Source organism: Vigna umbellata, chromosome 1, assembly GCF_029865625.1.
Source record: "Vigna umbellata cultivar VRB3 chromosome 1, Vumbellata_1.0, whole genome shotgun sequence".
NCBI lineage: Eukaryota > Viridiplantae > Streptophyta > Magnoliopsida > Fabales > Fabaceae > Vigna > Vigna umbellata.
The window spans coordinates 40,481,839-40,502,291 of NC_142165.1; the positions used below are offsets into that span (position 1 = coordinate 40,481,839).

At 34.9% G+C, this 20,453-nt stretch overlaps 4 protein-coding genes across 8 annotated transcripts in view; 3 read left to right on the forward strand and 1 right to left on the reverse strand.

The window, feature by feature from the left end:
* Positions 1-1,964: 1,964 nt before the first annotated feature.
* On the forward strand, positions 1,965-4,941 carry LOC124842728 (aluminum-activated malate transporter 9-like). Its single transcript, XM_047319290.2, has 6 exons — positions 1,965-2,632; positions 2,838-2,975; positions 3,115-3,384; positions 3,547-3,683; positions 3,767-3,913; positions 3,982-4,941. The coding sequence occupies exons 1-6, from the start codon at positions 2,278-2,280 to the stop codon at positions 4,639-4,641; spliced, it is 1,707 nt and encodes a 568-aa protein (XP_047175246.2). The 5' UTR covers positions 1,965-2,277; the 3' UTR covers positions 4,642-4,941.
* A 1,279-nt stretch (positions 4,942-6,220) lies between these two features.
* LOC148205357 (aluminum-activated malate transporter 9-like) lies at positions 6,221-9,771 on the forward strand. 4 transcript variants are annotated; one of them, XM_088103055.1, is made up of 6 exons: positions 6,221-6,360; positions 6,781-6,918; positions 7,047-7,316; positions 7,388-7,524; positions 7,616-7,762; positions 8,935-9,771. In XM_088103055.1, exons 2-6 carry the CDS (start codon positions 6,891-6,893, stop codon positions 9,610-9,612), a joined length of 1,260 nt encoding a protein of 419 aa, XP_087959181.1. In that variant the 5' UTR covers positions 6,221-6,360; positions 6,781-6,890; the 3' UTR covers positions 9,613-9,771. The 4 variants fall into 4 exon arrangements, with proteins under 4 accessions (XP_087959181.1, XP_087959182.1, XP_087959180.1 ...); XM_088103056.1 differs by having other exon boundaries at positions 6,257-6,360; positions 6,776-6,918; XM_088103054.1 differs by having other exon boundaries at positions 6,346-6,498.
* Positions 9,772-10,025: 254 nt separating this feature from the next.
* On the reverse strand, positions 10,026-12,259 carry LOC148205358 (cytochrome P450 CYP736A12-like). The gene is made up of 2 exons (XM_088103057.1): positions 11,152-12,259; positions 10,026-11,031 (listed from the first exon to the last, which is right to left on the reverse strand). The coding sequence occupies exons 1-2, from the start codon at positions 11,839-11,841 to the stop codon at positions 10,336-10,338; spliced, it is 1,386 nt and encodes a 461-aa protein (XP_087959183.1). The 5' UTR covers positions 11,842-12,259; the 3' UTR covers positions 10,026-10,335.
* Positions 12,260-14,634: 2,375 nt separating this feature from the next.
* Positions 14,635-20,453, forward strand: part of SCD1 (stomatal cytokinesis defective / SCD1 protein (SCD1)) — a 32,585-nt gene continuing 26,766 nt past the window's right edge. Inside the window, exons 1-6 of one of the 2 annotated variants that reach the window (XR_007029200.2) lie at positions 14,635-15,095; positions 15,226-15,319; positions 16,151-16,352; positions 16,653-16,794; positions 16,892-16,992; positions 17,482-17,545. Coding sequence is in view for 1 of the 2 variants with exons in the window: in XM_047319283.2 (XP_047175239.1) it covers positions 14,922-15,095; positions 15,226-15,319; positions 16,151-16,352; positions 16,653-16,794; positions 16,892-16,992; positions 17,482-17,545 (777 nt within the window). In the remaining variant the exon portion in view is untranslated. The remainder of the gene's footprint in view (positions 15,096-15,225; positions 15,320-16,150; positions 16,353-16,652; positions 16,795-16,891; positions 16,993-17,481; positions 17,546-20,453) is intronic. The other variant, XM_047319283.2, reaches the window with a different exon arrangement.

Sequence of the window (20,453 nt, forward strand, 5' to 3'; positions counted from 1 at the left end):
TTAAATAATTTTAATATCATATTAAAATATAGATTTTAATCCTAAACTTTATAAACAAGAGATTTGCAATGCTGTAAAATTATCTTTATTCCTAAACCTAAAAGGAGATACAAAGATGAATGAGAAGGGTGATGATAGTTTGAAATTTTAAATGTCCATAAATGAACATTGTAATATGATAAAAGAAACTCTGATAAAACGTGTCCTTAAAATAGTTTCATAATTTGAAGTTATAGCACCCATATATGTCTGTTGTTGCCAGGATTGCTGGGCTTTAAACGTCGGGTGGCCACACTTATAATTTAAAGAATAGTGATAAAGTGGCATGTATTTATATTTAGGGTTAAATATGTTTTTAGTCCCTAAACTATTCGCCGTTTCTGGTTTTCGTCCCTCTTTCAAAGTAAGGTACAATTTGGTCCTCATTCTTTTCGAAACGTTCGTTTTAGTCCTCGGAACTTTGGTTTTAGTCCTCATTTTGTTGCTAAATGAAGACCAACTTTTTAAACGGTGTTAGTTTTCGAGGACTAAAACGAGCGTTTTTGAAAATAATAAGGACCAAATTGTACCTTACTTTGAAATAGGGACGAAAACCAAAAACGGTCAATAGTTTAGGGACTAAAAACATATTTAGCCCTTATATTTATTTAATATAATGCAAAATAATTATAAAGAAAAAAAAATATGTATTTCAAAAAAAATATATTAAAAATAATATTAAATGAATGTAAAAAATTTATATATATAAAAATATTATTTTTTAATTTAAATGATACGATTTTCCTTTTACTTTCGGAACAGCTATATAATTGTCGAATTTAGAAACCAGGAAATAAAGAAGATTGTGATTGGCATTTCAGGAAAGTTAGGAAGAGAAGGGAAATGACGCACGTGTTGAACGTGGAGGTGATGAGCACTTATGATAAGCCATTAAAACTTCTGAATTAAAGTTACTTGTTTTTATTATGTTCGGTTGAGCTAGGTAACAATTAATTTTTATGTAAGAATTTAAGAAAAAAATTATAAATGTACATAACTACTTTGTCTAGTGATAACCATGCAATTTAACGCGAATGGGCCCAAGAACAAATAATTCAACAAATAATTCATGGCCTGAAGATTCATCATCCTAAAGTTATCTATTGTTTCTTAAGATATATAAGATAGCAATTCCAAATCATATATAGATAAAAGGTAAATATGTACTTGATACAAAAATAAAAAATAAAAAAGTAAGCAAATAGACTCCACGATGATATTATTTCACTAACACTTATTTCATAATATATATCAAATTTAAGAAAAGAACAACTCCAAATGTCAATACTAACTTACCAAATTTTCTTCTTCTATTTTACAGTGAACCATGCTTTAATTAAAGAAATCTTCATTTGCCATGTTTCAGTTCAAAGGGCATTTTACATATTTCTCCAAAATATAAATTTTACACTATATAGCCATTGATGTTTTTTTTTTTGTTGAACGGGGTTAAAAAGTTTAGACACGTCTTGTGGCACACGGAATTCTAGTACATCGTTGCTGAGAAAAAAAAACATTGATGGATATGTCGAAGTGATTAAAAAATTCACACATTATTTGCTATTCTGTCTAATGTCTTGATGCAGAGCATGTAGAGTTTGTCACTCAAAAGGTAAGCTATGAAAGCCACCTCCATAATTCATTGCACGCTTAACCATTATACCAAAAAGTCGCATCATTATAGGTAATGTGATCAAAATTAATTAAGATTAACTAATTGAGTTTGATGATTATAAAATGATATTGATATATCTTTTTAGTAATATTGTAAAATTTAGGAAACTTATCTCTTAATAAATGATCCAATGCTCTTCTGGGGAAAAGGAAAACACGCATTCCGTATAAAATGGAATTCTTGTTCTTCAGGGGATTTGGGGCTTATCTTCTTGAATTTTAAACTCAGATTATTCCAAGCATCACATTCTGCTCTCTTCCTTGTCACAGTGATGTCATGTCTTCTACCAGCTTCTTTTCCCAACCACGACAAAACAAAGCAAAAACCAAACACCACTAATATTCCCCTAAAGGTGTAGTAATTCAAGTTCACAAAAAAAATAGAGCAGTTCCAAAAATATTAAGCAAGATAATATAATAATCTGCGGGAAAAGGTTTTTGTGAGGGTGAGATTAATGCAGCAGACCATTTGTCTATCACTAAAACACATGTCAACGTTAAGTTCTTGAAACAGAATCGGATTTACATCAATTGGCTTAGTTCCCAGTTTCTCTGGTTACAAAAATGGCTCCGAAATTGGTGAAATCGGGGTCGTTCCGTCACGGTTTGGCGGAGAAGAAGGAGAGGCTTCTCTCGGGGAAGAGTAGTAGTGATATCTCTCAGATAGGGATTGGCATGGTGATGCAAGAGGAAGAGCAATCGAGGATGTTGAAGTGGTGGAGCACGGTTAAGCGTGTAACTGGGAAAGCATTGGAAATGGGTCGGTCTGATCCAAGAAAGATCATCTTTTCTGCAAAAACGGGTCTTGCTTTGACCCTTCTTTCATTTTTGATTTTCCTCAAAGAACCCTTCAAGGACATGAGTCTTTACTGTGTCTGGGCCATTCTTACTGTCGTCGTAGTCTTCGAATTCAGCATAGGTATACGTTACCTAACTAGAATGCAATTTTAATCATGTTTTTTTTATTTTATACAATAAATTGTGAAACTGTAGGTGATGTTGATCCTGTTCTAAGCTTCGATTCCTTTTCATGTTTTTCATTGGGTCAAGGGTGGTCTATCTGTCTAATCTTCGCATCAGTCGAATGTTAATAAGTTTTGATCAAACATAATGCACTAGTGCAGGGGCAACTCTGAGCAAGAGCTTAAATGGTGGATTGGGGACCTTGTTGGCTGGAGCACTTTCATTGGGAATGGCAGAGTTATCAACATTGGCTGGAAAATGGGAGCAGCTAATAATCATTATATGCATCTTCATTGTAGGTCTGGTTTCACATTCACTTTCATTTCATTTCATTTCTTGTTTGTGAAAAAAAAAAAAACTCTTTTTTTATGATCCACATGAGTTTGTCTTTTTGCTGATGAATCTGTCTTCTGACTAGCTGTGTGATTGATCTGCTAGGGTTTTCTGCCACATACACAAAACTATACCCTTCTTTCAAGCCTTATGAATACGGGTTCCGCGTGTTCTTGATCACGTACTGTTTCATTACTGTATCCGGTTATCAAACAGGGGAATTTGTTGATACTGCTATAAATAGATTTGTCCTCATTGCACTCGGTGCTGCTGTCTCTTTGGTAGTAAATATCTGTATATACCCTATCTGGGCTGGAGAGGATCTGCATAATCTTGTCATAAAAAATTTCATGGATCTTGCAACATCTTTGGAAGGTATGCACAATGTCATCTTCATCGTCACATTTCACTTCCAGTTAATACCATTTGGTTTGCTGCTTCTCAAACATTTGGTAAATTTTATAATAGATAGAATCTTAGTCTCGTATTTACCCCAACAGTATGACTCTGTTGAGCTTGTTTGTCTCTGTTCACCAGGTGTTGTCAGTAGCTACCTTCATTGTGTTGAATATAAGAAGGTGCCATCTAAAATTCTTACTTACCAAGCTGCTGAGGATCCAATTTACAATGGGTACAGATCGGTTGTTGAATCGACAAGTAAAGAAGATACATTGGTACAATACACTTCAGTTTTCTCTGGTTCATGAATATATGTTTGACATCATTTTGACTCGTTCTCATGTGCTGGTGATTGAAGATGGGTTTTGCTGTGTGGGAACCACCACATGGTCATTACAAAATGCATAAATATCCATGGAAGAATTATGTGAAATTAAGCGGGTCTCTAAGGCATTGCGCATTTATGGTCATGGCTATGCATGGATGCATACTTTCTGAAATACAGGTTCTTGTCTGTGAACTTTCTGATAATGGTCTGTTGTCTTCTTGTTAACTTCGTTCTGTGATACATAGGCCCCAGCTGAGAAGAGACAGGTTTTCCGTGGCGAGCTTCAAAGGGTAGGTTGTGAAGGGGCGAAAGTGTTACGTGAACTTGGAAACAAAGTTCAAAAGATGGAGAAACTAGACCGGGAAGACTTGCTGGATGAAGTGCACGACGCAGCAGAGGAACTGCAAAAGAAGATTGATAAAAAATCATACCTTCTTGTGAATTCAGAGAGCTGGGAAATTGGAAACCGACCAATCGAGGACACAGGCGAAGAAGGAGAAATTCTTGAGCACAAGTCTCGAAGTGAAGCAGTGCTTGACCTGAGAACAGTTGAAGTTGCACATTCGTGGGATGGAAATTTAACTCTGGGCAATAACCATGTTGTGCCTGCGACCGATGCCTCTCAAAACATGTCCAGGAAACAGACATCTTTGCCTGCTCATATATATCATCAAAAATCAAATGCCGAGATCAAAGAGGGTCAACAACTGAAAACTTTCGAAAGTGCTAGTGCCCTATCTCTAACAACATTTTCATCGCTTCTGATTGAATTTGTGGCAAGGCTTCAAAACTTGGTGGATTCATTTGAAGAACTAGGTGAAACAGCAAACTTTTCTGACCCTCTTGAGCAACGAGAGCCATTAAAATCTCATGGCTTTTGGACCAGGTTGTTTAACTGCTCGTAATTTAAGGACTGAAATACGATATTCCTTATGACAATTTGAAATTGAAGGACTGAAGCTTGGAGCTGGTCGTGTCAATAGCTGTTTCTAAATTACCTTACAAGGTTGCTAACCTCATTCTGATTCTGATTCTAAATTACTTTCCAAGGTTGCTAAACGAGGATGGTGCGTGTGTGAGAAGAACATAATTATTAGAGAATTTACTAATGTGATGTAACTCATCTAGTAGTAAACTTCTGCTTGATCGTCACTATCATCCATTTGAAGAAGGTGGATACTTAGTTTTATATATGATTTTCATCACACTACTTTGCAACCACAATCTCCCTGCATTCCATCAACATCTTGCAAAATTAGAGATGGCAAAATATCGCAAGATGGGGAAGAGGATACAGAAGTGTGTGTAGTTTCATCTAAAAGCTTCACTTTAAATAAATAAAAAAAAAATATATATATATATAATTTTAAATTAAATTATTAAAAAGAATCTCAAAAATATAAAATAGATGAACAGTTAATTGTAAAATATATTTATATTTATTTTTAAAATTTAAAGCTTAAAATATATTAAAATTTAAAATATATATAAATTATAATCTTACATCTAAATAGTTGTATTAAAAATATGAAAATTTGTGATTAATAAAAATAATATTACAATTAGCGCAAAAAATAGTAATTGACTTATATTGCTTTTTGATAATAGGATTGTTATACTACCAATAATTTTTATGTCATGTCTACAATAAATAAGGAATTTTTGTTGTCACTAATGTAGGTAACGGTATCAATCTCTTGATACTGAACCCATTTCATAAGAATATATTTACAATATTATTTTATATTAATTACAAAATTTTATATTTCTTAATATGTCCTGATAAATAAACAACATAAAAAATAAAATAATACTCATGTCATACATTTAATTGAAAAATATAAAAATTCCAAGTATGCAATATAAAAGAAAATTAACAGAAGTTTAAATAAAAAAAATCAATTATGGGAAAGTTGAACTATGGAATCAATATAACTGTTTTTATTGATAAGAGTTAATAAATATCCATACCTTTCTCCTAACCTGACAAAGAAAATGTGGCCGATTGGAAACAAATGTTACTCTTGGAATTTGGGCCCATCTTGTGAGGTGTCCAGTCTTAAACGACCAAGAACTCATGCTCCCAAGTATGTCATGTTCAAGACCCTCGCGCTTTGGTTCCTGGTTTCCGTAAGAAACACAAGAAAGTCAGGTCACCACAAAAATAAGACTGATTTTTTTTTTGTTTTTGCAAAAACCATTTTTGTGAGGATGGAAATAAAGCAGTACAATCGAAACCAAAACGTGACTCCATTTTTTGTTTGTATTTATGAACTAAAACACAGCTTCGCTAATAGATAGGTACTCACTCACCCTCCAACACTTCACGAGTACACTCTTCAGTAGTGGAACGAGAAGAACTGAATAACATTCATTACCTTACCACTCATCTTATCTCTATTCGAATGGCTCCGAAATTGGTGAAATCGGGATCGTTTCGTCACGGTTTGGCGGAGAAGAAGGAGAGGCTTCTATCGGAGAAGAGTTTTGGTAATATTTCACAGATGGGGATTGGCGTGGCGATGATGGAAGAGGAAGAACAATCGTGGATGGTGAAGCGGTGGAACACGGCTAAGAAGGTGGCTGAGAAGGCATGGGAGATGGGTCGCTCTGATCCCAGGAAGGTTGTTTTCTCTGCAAAAATGGGTCTTGCTCTGACCCTTATGTCGTTTTTGATTTACCTCAAAGAACCCTTCAAGGATATGATAGCTACTCCGTCTGGGCTATTCTAACTGTCGTCGTAGTCTTTGAATTCAGCATAGGTATTATTGTAACTATAACTCTGTAACTGCTCCCAATATAATAATAATATGTAATATGCTTCCAATACTGTATGTTTTCTTTCCTTGGTGGGGGCACTTGATTTCAATTATTCGTTTAGTCCTTTTCTCAGTCAGAAGTAGACGTTAACATAAATCCGTAACTGTTACTGTCTAGAATGAATTCATGGATTCCTTAAGCTTCAATAGTTTCATCATAAATCCTTTTCATGATTTGCATTGGATCAAGGGGGAAATTATAATAAAAGATGATGCTTAGTGCAGGGGCAACTCTGAGCAAAGGGTTTAACAGAGGATTGGGAACTTTGTCGGCTGCAGGACTTTCTCTGGGGATAGCAGAGTTATCAAAATTGGCTGGAGACTGGCAGCGGCTTATGATTGTTGTAAACATCTTCACCGTGGGTATGGTTTCACTGTCACAATCACTTTCCTTTCATGTTTTGTTTGTGAAAATATGTTGTATCCAAAAATGTGCATTTCTGACATATTTATGTCTGGTTTTCTGACTAGCTGTGTGATTGATCTGATAGGACTCTGTGCCACCTATGCAAAAATATACCCTACTTTTAAGACTTATGAATATGGGTTCCGCGTGTTCTTGATCACGTATTGCTTCATTACTGTTTCTGGATATCGAACAGGAGAGTTTCTAGATACAGCTATAAACAGATTTTTACTTATTGCACTTGGGGCTGCTGTATCTTTGGGAGTAAATATCTGCATATACCCTATCTGGGCTGGTGAGGATCTGCATAATCTTGTCACGAAAAACTTCATCGGTGTTGCAACATCTTTGGAAGGTATTCTCACTTATTCTGAGTTACTCTCAAACTTGTTTCTTACTAGGTTGTATAACTGTCGTGTTTTTCAGGCGTTGTCAATCACTACCTTCAGTGTGTTGAATATAAAAAGGTACCATCTAAAATTCTTACATACCAAGCTGCTGATGACCCAGTTTACAATGGCTACAGATCGGCTGTTGAATCTACAAGTAAAGAAGATTCATTGGTATTGTTTGTTTGCTTCAGTTTTCTCTGGATCATGAATATATAGATGTTTATCATCATTTTCACTAACTGTAACGTGCTGGTGATTGTAGATGGGATTTGCTGTTTGGGAACCACCACATGGTCGTTACAACAAGTTCAGATATCCATGGAAGAATTATGTAAAATTAAGTGGAGCTCTTAGGCACTGCGCATTTATGGTTATGGCTATGCATGGATGCATACTTTCTGAAATTCAGGTACTTCTTCTTTGTCGACTGTTTCATAGTAATTGTTACAAAACCTCCCAACCTTTTGTTTTTCATTATGAAGAGTGTTCAACGGTCGTGGGAATTCACTTTTACTTTATTTTCGCAAGCGTCTTATATTCAGCGTGTGTCATTTTAGAATTTTAGTTAGAATATATTTTATTTTCTTTGACACAACTTAGGAAAATATGTAATTAATTTATCTTTACACAATTACTAATTTTCCACTCTAAACTTATCCTGTTAATAATTAACTAAATTGGTATAAAACTAACTTTCTATTGACTTTGGTTTTTCTGCCACGCATTTTCCATGCATCAAAATAGTTAAAACTCAAATTGTTGCGTATAATTGATTAATTTGATTTTTGTCCGCCAAAATTGATATAACAAACATATTCAATCAAGATAATTAACACAAACTTTATTTAATTATGCTTTGCAATTTTTGGGATGTTATATAAATCTAGTGATGCAATTATCACGGGTCACAAAAGTATGGGGTTTTATGTAGTATAAATCAAAGGAGTGGTTCATGTGTAAGTACAACAACCTCAAGCTAATTAACTTTTTTTTGAAAAAAAAAAACACAAATAAGGTGAAGGCTATTTGGAAGAGTTTATGTATAATGTAATATATCTTTATGATATAAATGTTTGTATAAATATTTTAAAGAAATTATAAGTATAATTTCCTGTAAGATAATGATAAATGACATATTTGACATGATTTTTGTAATGAGAAAATAAAGAGTAATGTGTTAAATGAACGTAAATTGTATCTAAATATTCTTTTTCTCTCCTTACTTTATATTTATAAGCTTTTTTAAGCATGTTTAGACAAGTTTTTTGAGATAACTTACAAAAACAAGTTTAGCTTACGTAAAAATAGCTTAACCATATTTTCTTTTTATTATGGAAGTTAATTTTATATATAGATATTTATATAATAGTAAATTAATAAATAAGACCTACATTGAGTTTATTATCAGAAGTAGTTCATGTAAAGTTATAATAAAAGAACAGAGATGATATTTTGATATATAAATTTTTTATATTTATTTATTATTATTTTTAACTTTTTATTTTATTTTAAAAATATAAAAGTTCACTTTTTTTTTTAATTATTTCAAAGAAGAATATTTGTTGTTGTTATGATAAATAGGCCCCAGCTGAGAAGAGACTAGTTTTCCGCAGTGAGGTTCAAAGGGTGGGTATTGAAGGGGCAAGAGTGTTGCGTGAACTTGGAAGCAAGGTTAAAAAGATGGAGAAACTAGGTCCTGGAGACTTGCTGTTCGAAGTTCATGTAGCAGCAGAGGAATTGCAACGGAAAATTGATAAAAAATCATATCTTCTTGTGAATTCAGAGAGCTGGGAAATTGGAAACCGCGCAAGAGACGACGAGGAGACTCATCCTCAACAGGGCCTCTTTCACACCGATGAAGAAAGAAAATTTCTGGAATGCAAATCTCTCAGTGAAGCAGTGCTTGATCTGAGAACGCTTCAAGTTCCACCTTCTTGGGAAGGAAACCCTGCAATTGATGCCTCTCCAAACATGTTTAGGAAAGAGTTAACTTGGCCCGATCAGATTTACCAGAAATCAAAACCAGTGCCCAAAGAGGGTCAAGAATCAAAAACCTACCAAAGTGCTACATCACTGTCTCTAACCACGTTTACATCGCTTCTCATTGAATTTGTGGCAAGGCTTCAAAACCTGGTAGATTCATTCGAGGAATTGGGTGAAACAGCAAACTTTTCTGACCCACTCGACCAACCACCACCGCTGGTAGCATCACCTGGTTTTTGGAGCAGGTTGCGTAACTGCTTAACATTCCACAACTGAAACATGCACTGCCTCGTGTCAAGCGTCATCTTCTACAGAATCTGCTTTTTCGAGGACTTTGTTGATTTTGTTCTATGTAAATGAGGGAATGAATGAGATTCGAATGGGGAAATGAAGTTTGAATTATGGTAAAAATCATCAATTTTATATTTTGTTATAGACGAAGAAATTCCGGCAGAGAAAACTACTAGTATGAAAATGTGTAGGAATTGTAATCAATAACAATTCAAGTAAATCAGCGATGAACCCACAAAAGCAATGAATATTCAAGCATCCAAAGAAACAAGTAGAAAACGCACAAAATGAATCCGAAAGTAGAAACATACAACATCACTAACCCAAGTAAAAACCTGAGTTGCCTGGATTTGGCAGGAAAATCTTCAATCGTACAGTAGGAGTAATGAAAGCGGTGGTTTATGGTAGCAGAATATTTCATCCATATATATTGTAAGCAACAAAAATATATTCTACAGGCGTCATATATAGTGTTATAGCAAGAGTTACAGAAGAAAAAAGTAGGACAACTAAATTATAGTCCGAAACTATATCATCCTTTATGCCAAACTAAAATAATTTTTATTCTTTGCAAGATTCTCTGTGAAAACGATTCCTGGGTACAGCAAACAAGTGCTTGACTCTTGGTATTGAGAGGCCAAATTTCTCATTCATATCCAACTCATCTGGGGTCATACCTCCTGGAAGTTCCCAACTAAAACAATGTACTCATTGAGCCACAACAAGTTTAACTGTTGCTAAGCCCAGGTTTATTCCTGGGCAGCCCCTTCGACCAAAACCAAATGGTATATACTTAAAGTCATATCCTCTGAAGTCTAAATTGTTATCGATGAATCTCTCTGGATAAAATACTTCAGCATTATCAGACCATATCGTAGAATTTCTTCCCATGGCCCATAAGTTTATTATGATTCTTGATTTTTTCTTTATGAAATAACCCTGAACTATAGCATCCTCTGTTGACTCTCGGGGAACTAATGGTCCAGGAGGATATAGTCTCAATGTCTCCTTGATCACAATATCCAAGTAATTTAACTTTACCAAATCATTTTCCTCCACTAATTTGTTCCTTCCAACCACATTATCTAGCTCATCTTGAAGCTTTTTCATCACTCTTGGATGCCTTAGGAGTTCGGATAGCGTCCACTCCACCACAGTTGCAGAAGTTTCAAATGCCCCAGAAATCATATCTAAAAGTATAGCCTTGATGTTAGTTCGATCAATGACATGGCTTTGTTCATCATAAGGATCCATGGGTTGGTACATCAGCGAGAGTAATATGTCTACGAAGTCCTTATGTTGCTGCTCATTTTGTGCATTTGAACCGTCTTCATGCTCCTTTATTATCTTTTCCAACACTTGGTCAAGTGCTGTACTAATTTTCTTGTAACTTCGATTCAATCCCTGATAACAAGTAAATTTAGTTATGCTTCCTATAAATGTTTATCTTCCTTACTGTTTTTGCTACTGTGACATAAAGTTACTGTGTGAGGAAAAAAAAAGATTACGGTTGCGTATATATACCTGAAGATCCAAAGAACCAAGCCAAGGCACATAATCCGCTAAATTAAACGCACCGGTAAGGTTCATCCCGTTCTGGATCAACCCCTTCAAATCAAACTCATCGTGCTTGCTACATCCCAGCACCATTTTGTACACGATATCCTCCACAACGTCGTGCACCACCATGCTAAGGTCCAACACCTCCCCTCTTGCGGCGCGCTCCTGCACCGACTTCACTGCCAGCTCCAGCTCCCGCTTCCTCAACGGCGCGAAAGACTCCACCTTCGACGCGCTCAGAAGTTGGAGCGTGCACACTTTCCTCATGTGCCGCCAGTACGGGCCGTACTCCGAGAACACTAGTCCCTTGGAGCCGTAGCCGAAGTACTTGGACGCTTCGAGTATTGGACGGCTAGCGAAAACGACGTCGTGTGATTTGAGGAAGTGTTGGACGGACTCGGAGGAGGAGACGACCACGGTTGGGACCTGACCCAGGCGAAGGGACATGATGGGCCCGTATTGTTGGGCCAGGGCCTGGAGCGTGCGGTGCGGGAGCTTCCCCAGCAAGTGGAGGTTACCGATGATCGGGAATGGTGGTGGGCCCGGCGGGTGTCTCCGGTGATCTTGGGTGTGATTTCGACGCAGAAAGATGAAGGAGAGAATGGATGAAATTAAGAAGGTGAAAAGGAGGAGAAGAGGGATTGAAGCATACATGGTTGGTTGATTGATGATATGATGAGGAGAAAATGAGGCTGCTTCTGCTTAAGCGCGGTGCAGCGTTGACTTTAAACTGCTCTCACCGTTCTTGGCAAAAGCTAATACTTTTGGATTTGGATACAACCAGCTGCAATATTTCACGAGAAAAAGAAACAAGAAGTGCGGAGCGAACGAAATGAGACAAGGGCAAATGTGAATGAAAATGCCGGAGAAGGGAATGAAAGAGACGTGACAGATGGGGAAATGGAATTAGAACGGCCAACGGATGAAAACGCAGCCCAAAAGAAAGTGGAGAAACATTCTAACTTTTGCATATCCTTAGCATACTAGGATTGTGCTAAAATAATGTCTTAATCAAAACCTTGTATTTAAAAGAATTTACTTCAAATTCAAATTATTCTTATTGATTAATATTTTTCAAGTGTTTTATGTGAATGTATTATAATATTAGTAAGAATTAAATATTAGTCAGTGATAATTAATATGGAATTAGGAGGATTTTTCCTCATTCATTAGATATTGATATACATAAGTTTTATAAAAAAAAATAACAATTCAATTTTATCTTTGAGTTTGTTTTTAAGTTGTGTTATATAAGAATTTCAATTTTCATCTAAGATGATATGTAACAATAGTTCTTATGACTTATCACTTATATTTTTATCTTTTTTCAATACAGAAAACTTCCACACTTAATACTTAATGAGGGATATATATATATATATATATATATATATATATATATATATCAAATCATGATATTTATTGATGGTCAAAATCCGTCGATAATTACAATAAATATTTATCGACGAATTTGTAGTCATTGATAATTATCGACAAGTTTCTCCTTCAAAAAAAATTTTTACAATCATTTTATCAATGATCTTTGGATTGTTGATAATTCCTTAATAAACTCAAGTTATGGTTAGATTTCTTTAAGGGGAGATAGAGAATTTTTATATCAATGACCCATGAACAAATTTATACCAAAGACTAAAACACCACTTTTCATTCCAAATCCTCGAGATAATGGATTTATGATTCATTATACTCATATCTTATTTATTTATTTATAAGACAAAACTTGTACTCATTCCACCTTGATTTATGAAAAAAAATTTGTTACTCATTTTAGTGACAAATTTATCAATAGAAAATTCATCGCTAATAGAAATTATAAATTATTAACAACATTCGTCATCAAATATATTAATGATGAAAATATTCATGGATAGTATAAATTATAATTTACTTATTAATGTTTTTATTGACAGATCCATTTTTGATAACAATATTTATCGGTAATTTAAATTCTAGAATCCAACAATAAACTTAGATTTACTGACAAATTTATTTTTGTCACAAAAGTTTATTTATACTTGCAAAAATTATTGTAATGGATGACAAAAATAATATAACATGGTGTTAAATTTTTACTAATTTTATATTATATCAAGAAAATCAACCTGTAAAGTGAGGTTTGCATCAAATTATATATTATAAATTGACTTTATAGATAGAAGATGAAACAATAACTTTAAGTTTACTAACTTCACAAAATCAACTTGTAACATAAGGTTTACACCTACTTATATATCATGGATTGATCTTATTTTTAATTGATATGAAACTTTCAACATCTCGTTAATATAAAAAAATTTCAATAAAATTTATTATTAATAAAAAAATATATTTGATTGAGTAAGAGGACATAAAACACCTAATATATTTTTTTGTCTTTTAAATATACCTTGTTATTTTATTTTAAGGTTTTCCAAAAAGCTTAATAGTGACATTTTTTAACTAATAAGTCACATTAGTATTACCTTTGACAAGTCGTAGATCCTCTAGTAGTTACATATTTGCTCTGTTTTGCTTTCATCTATAATGATGATAAAATAAATAATATAACGTGTTAATGATAAAAACAATTTTTTCTTGTTAGTTAGGTTTTGTTTGGTATTACATTTATACATAATTTAAACATTTATTCGTACTTATAAATGTTATTATTGATGATGTGATCATATGTTAATGTGACATGTAGCCCATGCATTTGTTCATTATTTTCATTTGTAAATTCTATGTGATATGTATTAATGTGTGTTACGATATCACATTTTATTAAATATAGTAAACTAGCCAAAACAAATGATGATTAAATAAACTAAGTTGAACCGTTTAAAAATTACACTGTTAGAAAAAAAATGCTTAATCAAAGAACTGAAGATTATATTGAAACCACATATTTTTATTAAGAAACATTTTTAAAAAGTTTTTAAAAATTATAATTGGTAAAGATATACGATAAGAAAAAAAAAAAAAAGAACACAGCATGCTAACTATGTAATAGTATATAATTTTATCTTTAAACAATTTTTTTTCTTAAATAATAGTTTTATTTTAAATAAATTAACTAAAGTTAAGTACACTTTATTTATTAAAATATACATTTTTATTATTAATGTCTGACCATGAATAATAAAACGTATATTTAATAAATAACGAGCATTTGGGTCTAATTGAATATTTGTTTTAAAACAATTTATTTATTTTTTAAATTAATCTCTAAACATGTGATAAAGAGTTATATTTTTGTATGTATGAATGCGTGAGGAAAAATAAAGAAAAATGATAAAAAAATACTATTAAAAGATTGTATACGTATTTTTTTTTTTAAATTTTTGTGTTCACGTATTTTTTGTAATTCTTTACTTCGGTAACATTATCACAACGATATTTATTTACAGCAATTTACAGCAATCAATAATTCTAACAGTTTTCTCTTCTCGTTTCTTTCTTCTTTGGCTTTCTTTGTCAACCCAAGCAATCCCAGAACTGAACCAAAAACATGCATTTTGAACGCTGCAGCACCTGGTTTACATTTATCTACAAAGGATACAATTAATAAACTTCCTCATTTCAGAAATCCAAGTTAAAACTCGCATTTCACATTCACATTCAAATTCAATTTCTTGAATCGGCGAGACCAAGATAACCAGATCTCGAAGCGCCCCTTCTCTCTCGCGTTTCTGAGAGGGGAAAGGGGAAGTAACCACAAAAGATCGCCAGAAGAAATGTCTCGAATCTTCGAGTACTTCGTGGTGTGCGGGATCGGACCAGAGATTCGAACCATCGACGGAAGCAAAGGCTATTATGGCCCTGGTTGCATGTACCTTCCTTCTCTTCTCGATCAGTATCCTCCTCCAAATCACGCTCTCTATCCTCCTCCGCCGCCTCAGCTTTCCACAGTAAGTAACGAACGACAGAGATAGCATCCTTCGCTTACAACGATTTGGAAGTCTTCTTTACGTGTTATTATCGCGTTGTTGAATTGTATTGTTTTCAGTTTGACCTGATGCGTGTCGTTGCTGCTTTCAGTGTGTTTTACCCGCCGGCGTTGAATTCTACTCGTCAGGATTCGATTCCAACGATCCTTCCTCGTTTCCTCGGAGCTATCCGATTGTTTTGACCGGTATGGTTGTGTGCGTGCGCTGTTAAATCTTTAATTTACCTTAGTTGTTGTTTTAGTTTCTGTGGAAGTGTTTGAGGAAGTTAGACACTGTTTCTTGAAGCTTCTTCCCGAGGTGGTTCACTAAGACTACCAGGTGAGCACGAGGAATGTGGTCACGGTGAATCTTAAAAATGAGATTAGAGACTGTGCTTACACTACATTGTTTTAGTACTCCAGACTGAGGTATTACTTGTGATGCTCTATTAATTAAGGAAATGTCACAATGTACGTATGCAGAAGCGATTGGCGATGGAGTGTGTTGTTACGGATAAAATTTTTTGGAGATTATAGAAGGAAAGTATAGAATATGGAATGCAGTAAGGCTCCCCCAATATCTGTGTATTGAGAAAGAAGCCACATTCTGGGCACCAGAGAGAATTTGTGAACAGAGGCATGAGCAAATCTAATCCGGGGGCAAGTAGAGGTTCTTAAAATGTAGGCATTATGGTTTAACAAAGCAAACGGAGCGAAATTGTTCCAAAGTAATGGGTACATATGATAAACCCAATATTCATCTATCACACTGTAACAATTGTTCCAACTGCAAGCAGCCATCTTATAACGTGTAGTAATAAACTAGCCCCTAGTTTTGACCTCAAATCTGCAAAATATTTTAACATTTCGGTTTACATTTACCTTTACTCCTTCTTTTGTTGCTTTCACAATTCTAACATTGTATATTATGAGTTAATATTTCACTTAATTTGTATATATTTTTTGTTTGGATCATTGTTAACTCTCTCCATGGGTATTATTTTCCAATACCATATTTAACTTAAAAATTTGATACAGAGGGTGATGGATCAAAAATCTATGTCAGCTGCATTTCTTTCCGGGATCTAGTTTGTGAGGATATTGTAGAGGCCTACCGGATACAGGCAAACTCATATGCTGACAAATGCATCTGTCTGGTTTCACGCTTGCCAAGTTTCAGCATATTAAGAAGTGCTCTGGAGGAAATATTTGCTCTCTGTTTTTCCTCAAAAGGAAGTAGGTATGTATGCCATAGTTGCAATAACTTCTCCTGCTTTGTTATGGATCCAGCAGTTGACAATGTAACGACCTTTGTCTATGTTCTGTACAGTACAAAGTATAGCCATTTTCACTTTTTTTTGAAAATCAGCACATAACTCAGTTTAATCATTTTCTCTCTTTTTAAATGAACATGTAACTGTTAGCTTTGCTATAGTTGGGCTTCATGAATGTGACTGAGGTTTTTCCCAAGATTAAATGTGAAAATGCATCATGTTCTGTTTCTGTTGGTTTTAATGTCCCATCTCTACAATAATTTCAGCAAGCCACTATGGGATGTTATAGCACATATGGTGTCCAGTGTGCCATTGCCAACTCCTGGGAAGGAACGAGTTCTGTTTGCTATTGATAGTTGTTTGCTTTCTGTGGAGGCTCCACCGAATGATTGGCTCCCCCATGCTGATGTACAATCTCCTAAGTCCTTTTTCTTGGGTTTGTTTGCTGTGTGCTTCAGCTTCATAACTTCCTTAGCTGACAACTGTCCTAAATTTTGTGGCACAGATATCATTTCTGCCTATAGTGCAGTGCTTGGATGTTGACAACTTAGTGAGACTTTTTACAGCAGTGTTGCTTGAGAGAAGGATTTTGTTTCGAGCTAACAAGTATTTATCTTTCTAAGACTATTGAAGTCTGTTACTTTTTTGGTCAAGATTGGCCTCTATGGCGGCAATGTGTCTGCTCTTTGACTTTCATCTAAACTACCATAAATTTCATATTAATAACAGCATTCACTATGAAGCCTATGGGGAATTTTACCACATATTTACAATTTCTACCTTTGTTTGCTATGCTTCATATTGATAATACAATTTACATTTTTTTCCCTCCGGATATCAAATCTTTTATATTTTTGACAAGGTGAGCAGTCTGGCAGGTTCATTTGATGTAATGGTGTCAAAAAGATCCATTTTGATGTTTACTTTATCAATTTTTAGCATGAGTATTTTAGGGAAATATGATAAGGAAGGACCATTTGCTGCAGGTTGATCATAATTCTCCCTCGTTTATATCTTAGTTGTCTGGTAATTTGTCATTTAGATTTTATACTCAGTTTGTAAAATGATTGTTTAGTCTGTATTTTACTTTGGCAGGTATTCACTTCTTACACTTGTATCAGAGGCGATTTGTCACTTAATTTACCCTTTCCGATGGCAGGTGAGATTTACTTCAGACTTGGCATTAGTTTTTCCTATATTTATGTACTCCATTATTTTCACTTAAACCAGTTCAGTACTGATATTTCTACACACGAGTGAAATTATTGCTTATGCCTTTTTTAATTCAACAATGTGAATATTGTATGATAGATAGTTAGATTACAATAAGAAATAATGTGGATTTTGATAAATATGGCATAACAACAAAACATTGAGTAGAAGCACATTTGATATTTTAGATTGATACATACATGTGATAAGGCATTGTCTAGGTATGTAATCCTGGATGAATATGAATGTAGTCTATAAAAAATCCCGACACGAGCATTATACGTATTAAACATACCAGCAAGCCTGATCAAACATTGTTTTGTAGGTACTGATATCATAATAAGAGTCATCAATTATGACATAAGTACAGTTATAGACAGGAAATAAATATAATCTATAAACAATAGATGAAATTGTGTTAATTGAACTAAGTAACATGCATATTAGTAAATATCATCTAGTGATTAAGAATGTTGGATATGATTGGTACAGGTTGGAGTGCTAACCTGCAGATCTTTATTCTAACAACATACCAAGTTTTCTCAATGTGGAGAAACCCAACACATACAATTTCTGGTTATTCGAGAGAACCAAACTCTCCATTCCATTCTTCCTATTCTTTTCAGAATGTACAAAAACAATGAAAAACTGCTAAAAACAACTACCTACACACTTTATAAAATTCTGAGACAATAATACCTACCCACAGACAGTTATAACTGTCTGTCCCTTTTATTTCTCTTAATATAAATATTTCCCTTGAACTTATCAATACCCCTCCATGAAGTTTCACCTTGTCCTTAAGGTGAAAAGTAGAAAACTCCTTATTGATGCATCTTCCTAGCTGTTTTCAATGGGTGAGAGGTGTTTTCAAGTGGACGAACTACCTTCTTTTTTCCTTATTTTGTAAACTGTATCAAACCTATCACACTCCCTCCATGAAGGTGCACCTTATCCTCAGGGTGAAATTCTGGAAATTCTTTATGAATGCAGGCAACATATTCTCCTAATTCTTGAATTCCCTCCTCTGAAATAAGCAGCATATGGAGCTGTTTATTTTTGCAAGTATCATTAGGCCCAAACTTTTCATCACACCTAAAGCATAAGCCTTTTTTAATCTTATCTTGCAATTCTTTTCGGGACAATTTTCTAAATGGTGTCCCTCCTTGTTGAGATTGATGGTGCTCACACAACCACTGTTCTCTCCACTTCCTTTGTTGGAGTGGGTAAAACCCACTGAATGTCTCCCTTCCTGTGAGTAATTGCAAGTAAGTGACAATTATCTATAGGTGTTATTTTGAAGTTGCACAGTGAGAGAGTCCCTCTTTGTGGTGACTCTAACCTTTTCCTCACCATTTGAGCCTTAATCATTAACTCAGAAAGATCATGAGATTCATAAAGTTTAACCTCCGCCTTTATGTCTTCATTCAGCACATTCAAGAATATGTCCACCAAGTAATCTTGTTGCATTCCTTTCATGAACTTGCTTATTGTTCAAACGACTCAATATATTCCCCTATAGGTCCAGTTTGACAAAAGCCAAGCAAAACTTCAAATGGGTTCTGCAACATTGTTGGCAGAAATCTTCTAACCACTGCATCTTTGAAGGTTTCCTATGTTGGATGCGGATGGCAGGTTTCCCACCATTGAAGCCAAAGCTTTCCCCTCCAATGCCATCATAACAACCTTCATTCACTAACCCCTTTCAAACGGAAATACCATTCTAATCTATTGGTCCACCCATAAGCTTCGTCCCCTGCAAACACAGTAATGTCCAACTTCCTCCATGTGGTAGAAATCCCAGTAGAACTTGGATGCTATTGCCATGGATGACCGTGAGGATAATGGGATAATGAAGGAGGAACTTGGATGCTATTGCCATGGATGACCGTGAGGATAATGGGATAATGAAGGAGGAAGTTCTACTGGGATTTCTACCACATGGAAGAAGTTGGACATTATTGTGTTTGCAAGGGACGAAGCTTATGGGTGGACCAATAGATTAGAATGGTATTTCTGTTTGAAAGGGGTTAGTGAATGAAGGCTGTTATGATGGCATTGGAGGGGAAAGCTTTGGCTTCAATGGTGGGAAACCTGCCATCCGCATCCAACATAGGAAACCTTCAAAGATGCAGTGGTTAGAAGATTTCTGCCAAACATGTTGCATGAACCCATTTGAAGTTGCACAGTGAGAGAGTCCCTCTTTTTGGTGACTCTAACCTTTTCCTCACCATTTGAGCCTTAATTATTAACTCAGCAAGATCATGAGATTCACAAAGTTTAACCTCCGCCTTTATGTCTTCATTCAGCCCATTCAAGAATATGTCCACCAAGTAATCTTGTTGCATTCCTTTCATGAATTTGCTTATTGTTCAAACGACTCAATATATTCCCCTATAGGTCCAGTTTGACAAAAGCCAAGCAAAACTTCAAATGGGTTCTGCAACATTGTTGGCAGAAATCTTCTAACCACTGCATCTTTGAAGGTTTCCTATGTTGGATGCGGATGGCAGGTTTCCCACCATTGAAGCCAAAGCTTTCCCCTCCAATGCCATCATAACAACCTTCATTCACTAACCCCTTTCAAACGGAAATACCATTCTAATCTATTGGTCCACCCATAAGCTTCGTCCCCTGCAAACACAGTAATGTCCAACTTCCTCCATGTGGTAGAAATCCCAGTAGAACTTGGATGCTATTGCCATGGATGACCGTGAGGATAATGGGATAATGAAGGAGGAACTTGGATGCTATTGCCATGGATGACCGTGAGGATAATGGGATAATGAAGGAGGAAGTTCTACTGGGATTTCTACCACATGGAAGAAGTTGGACATTATTGTGTTTGCAAGGGA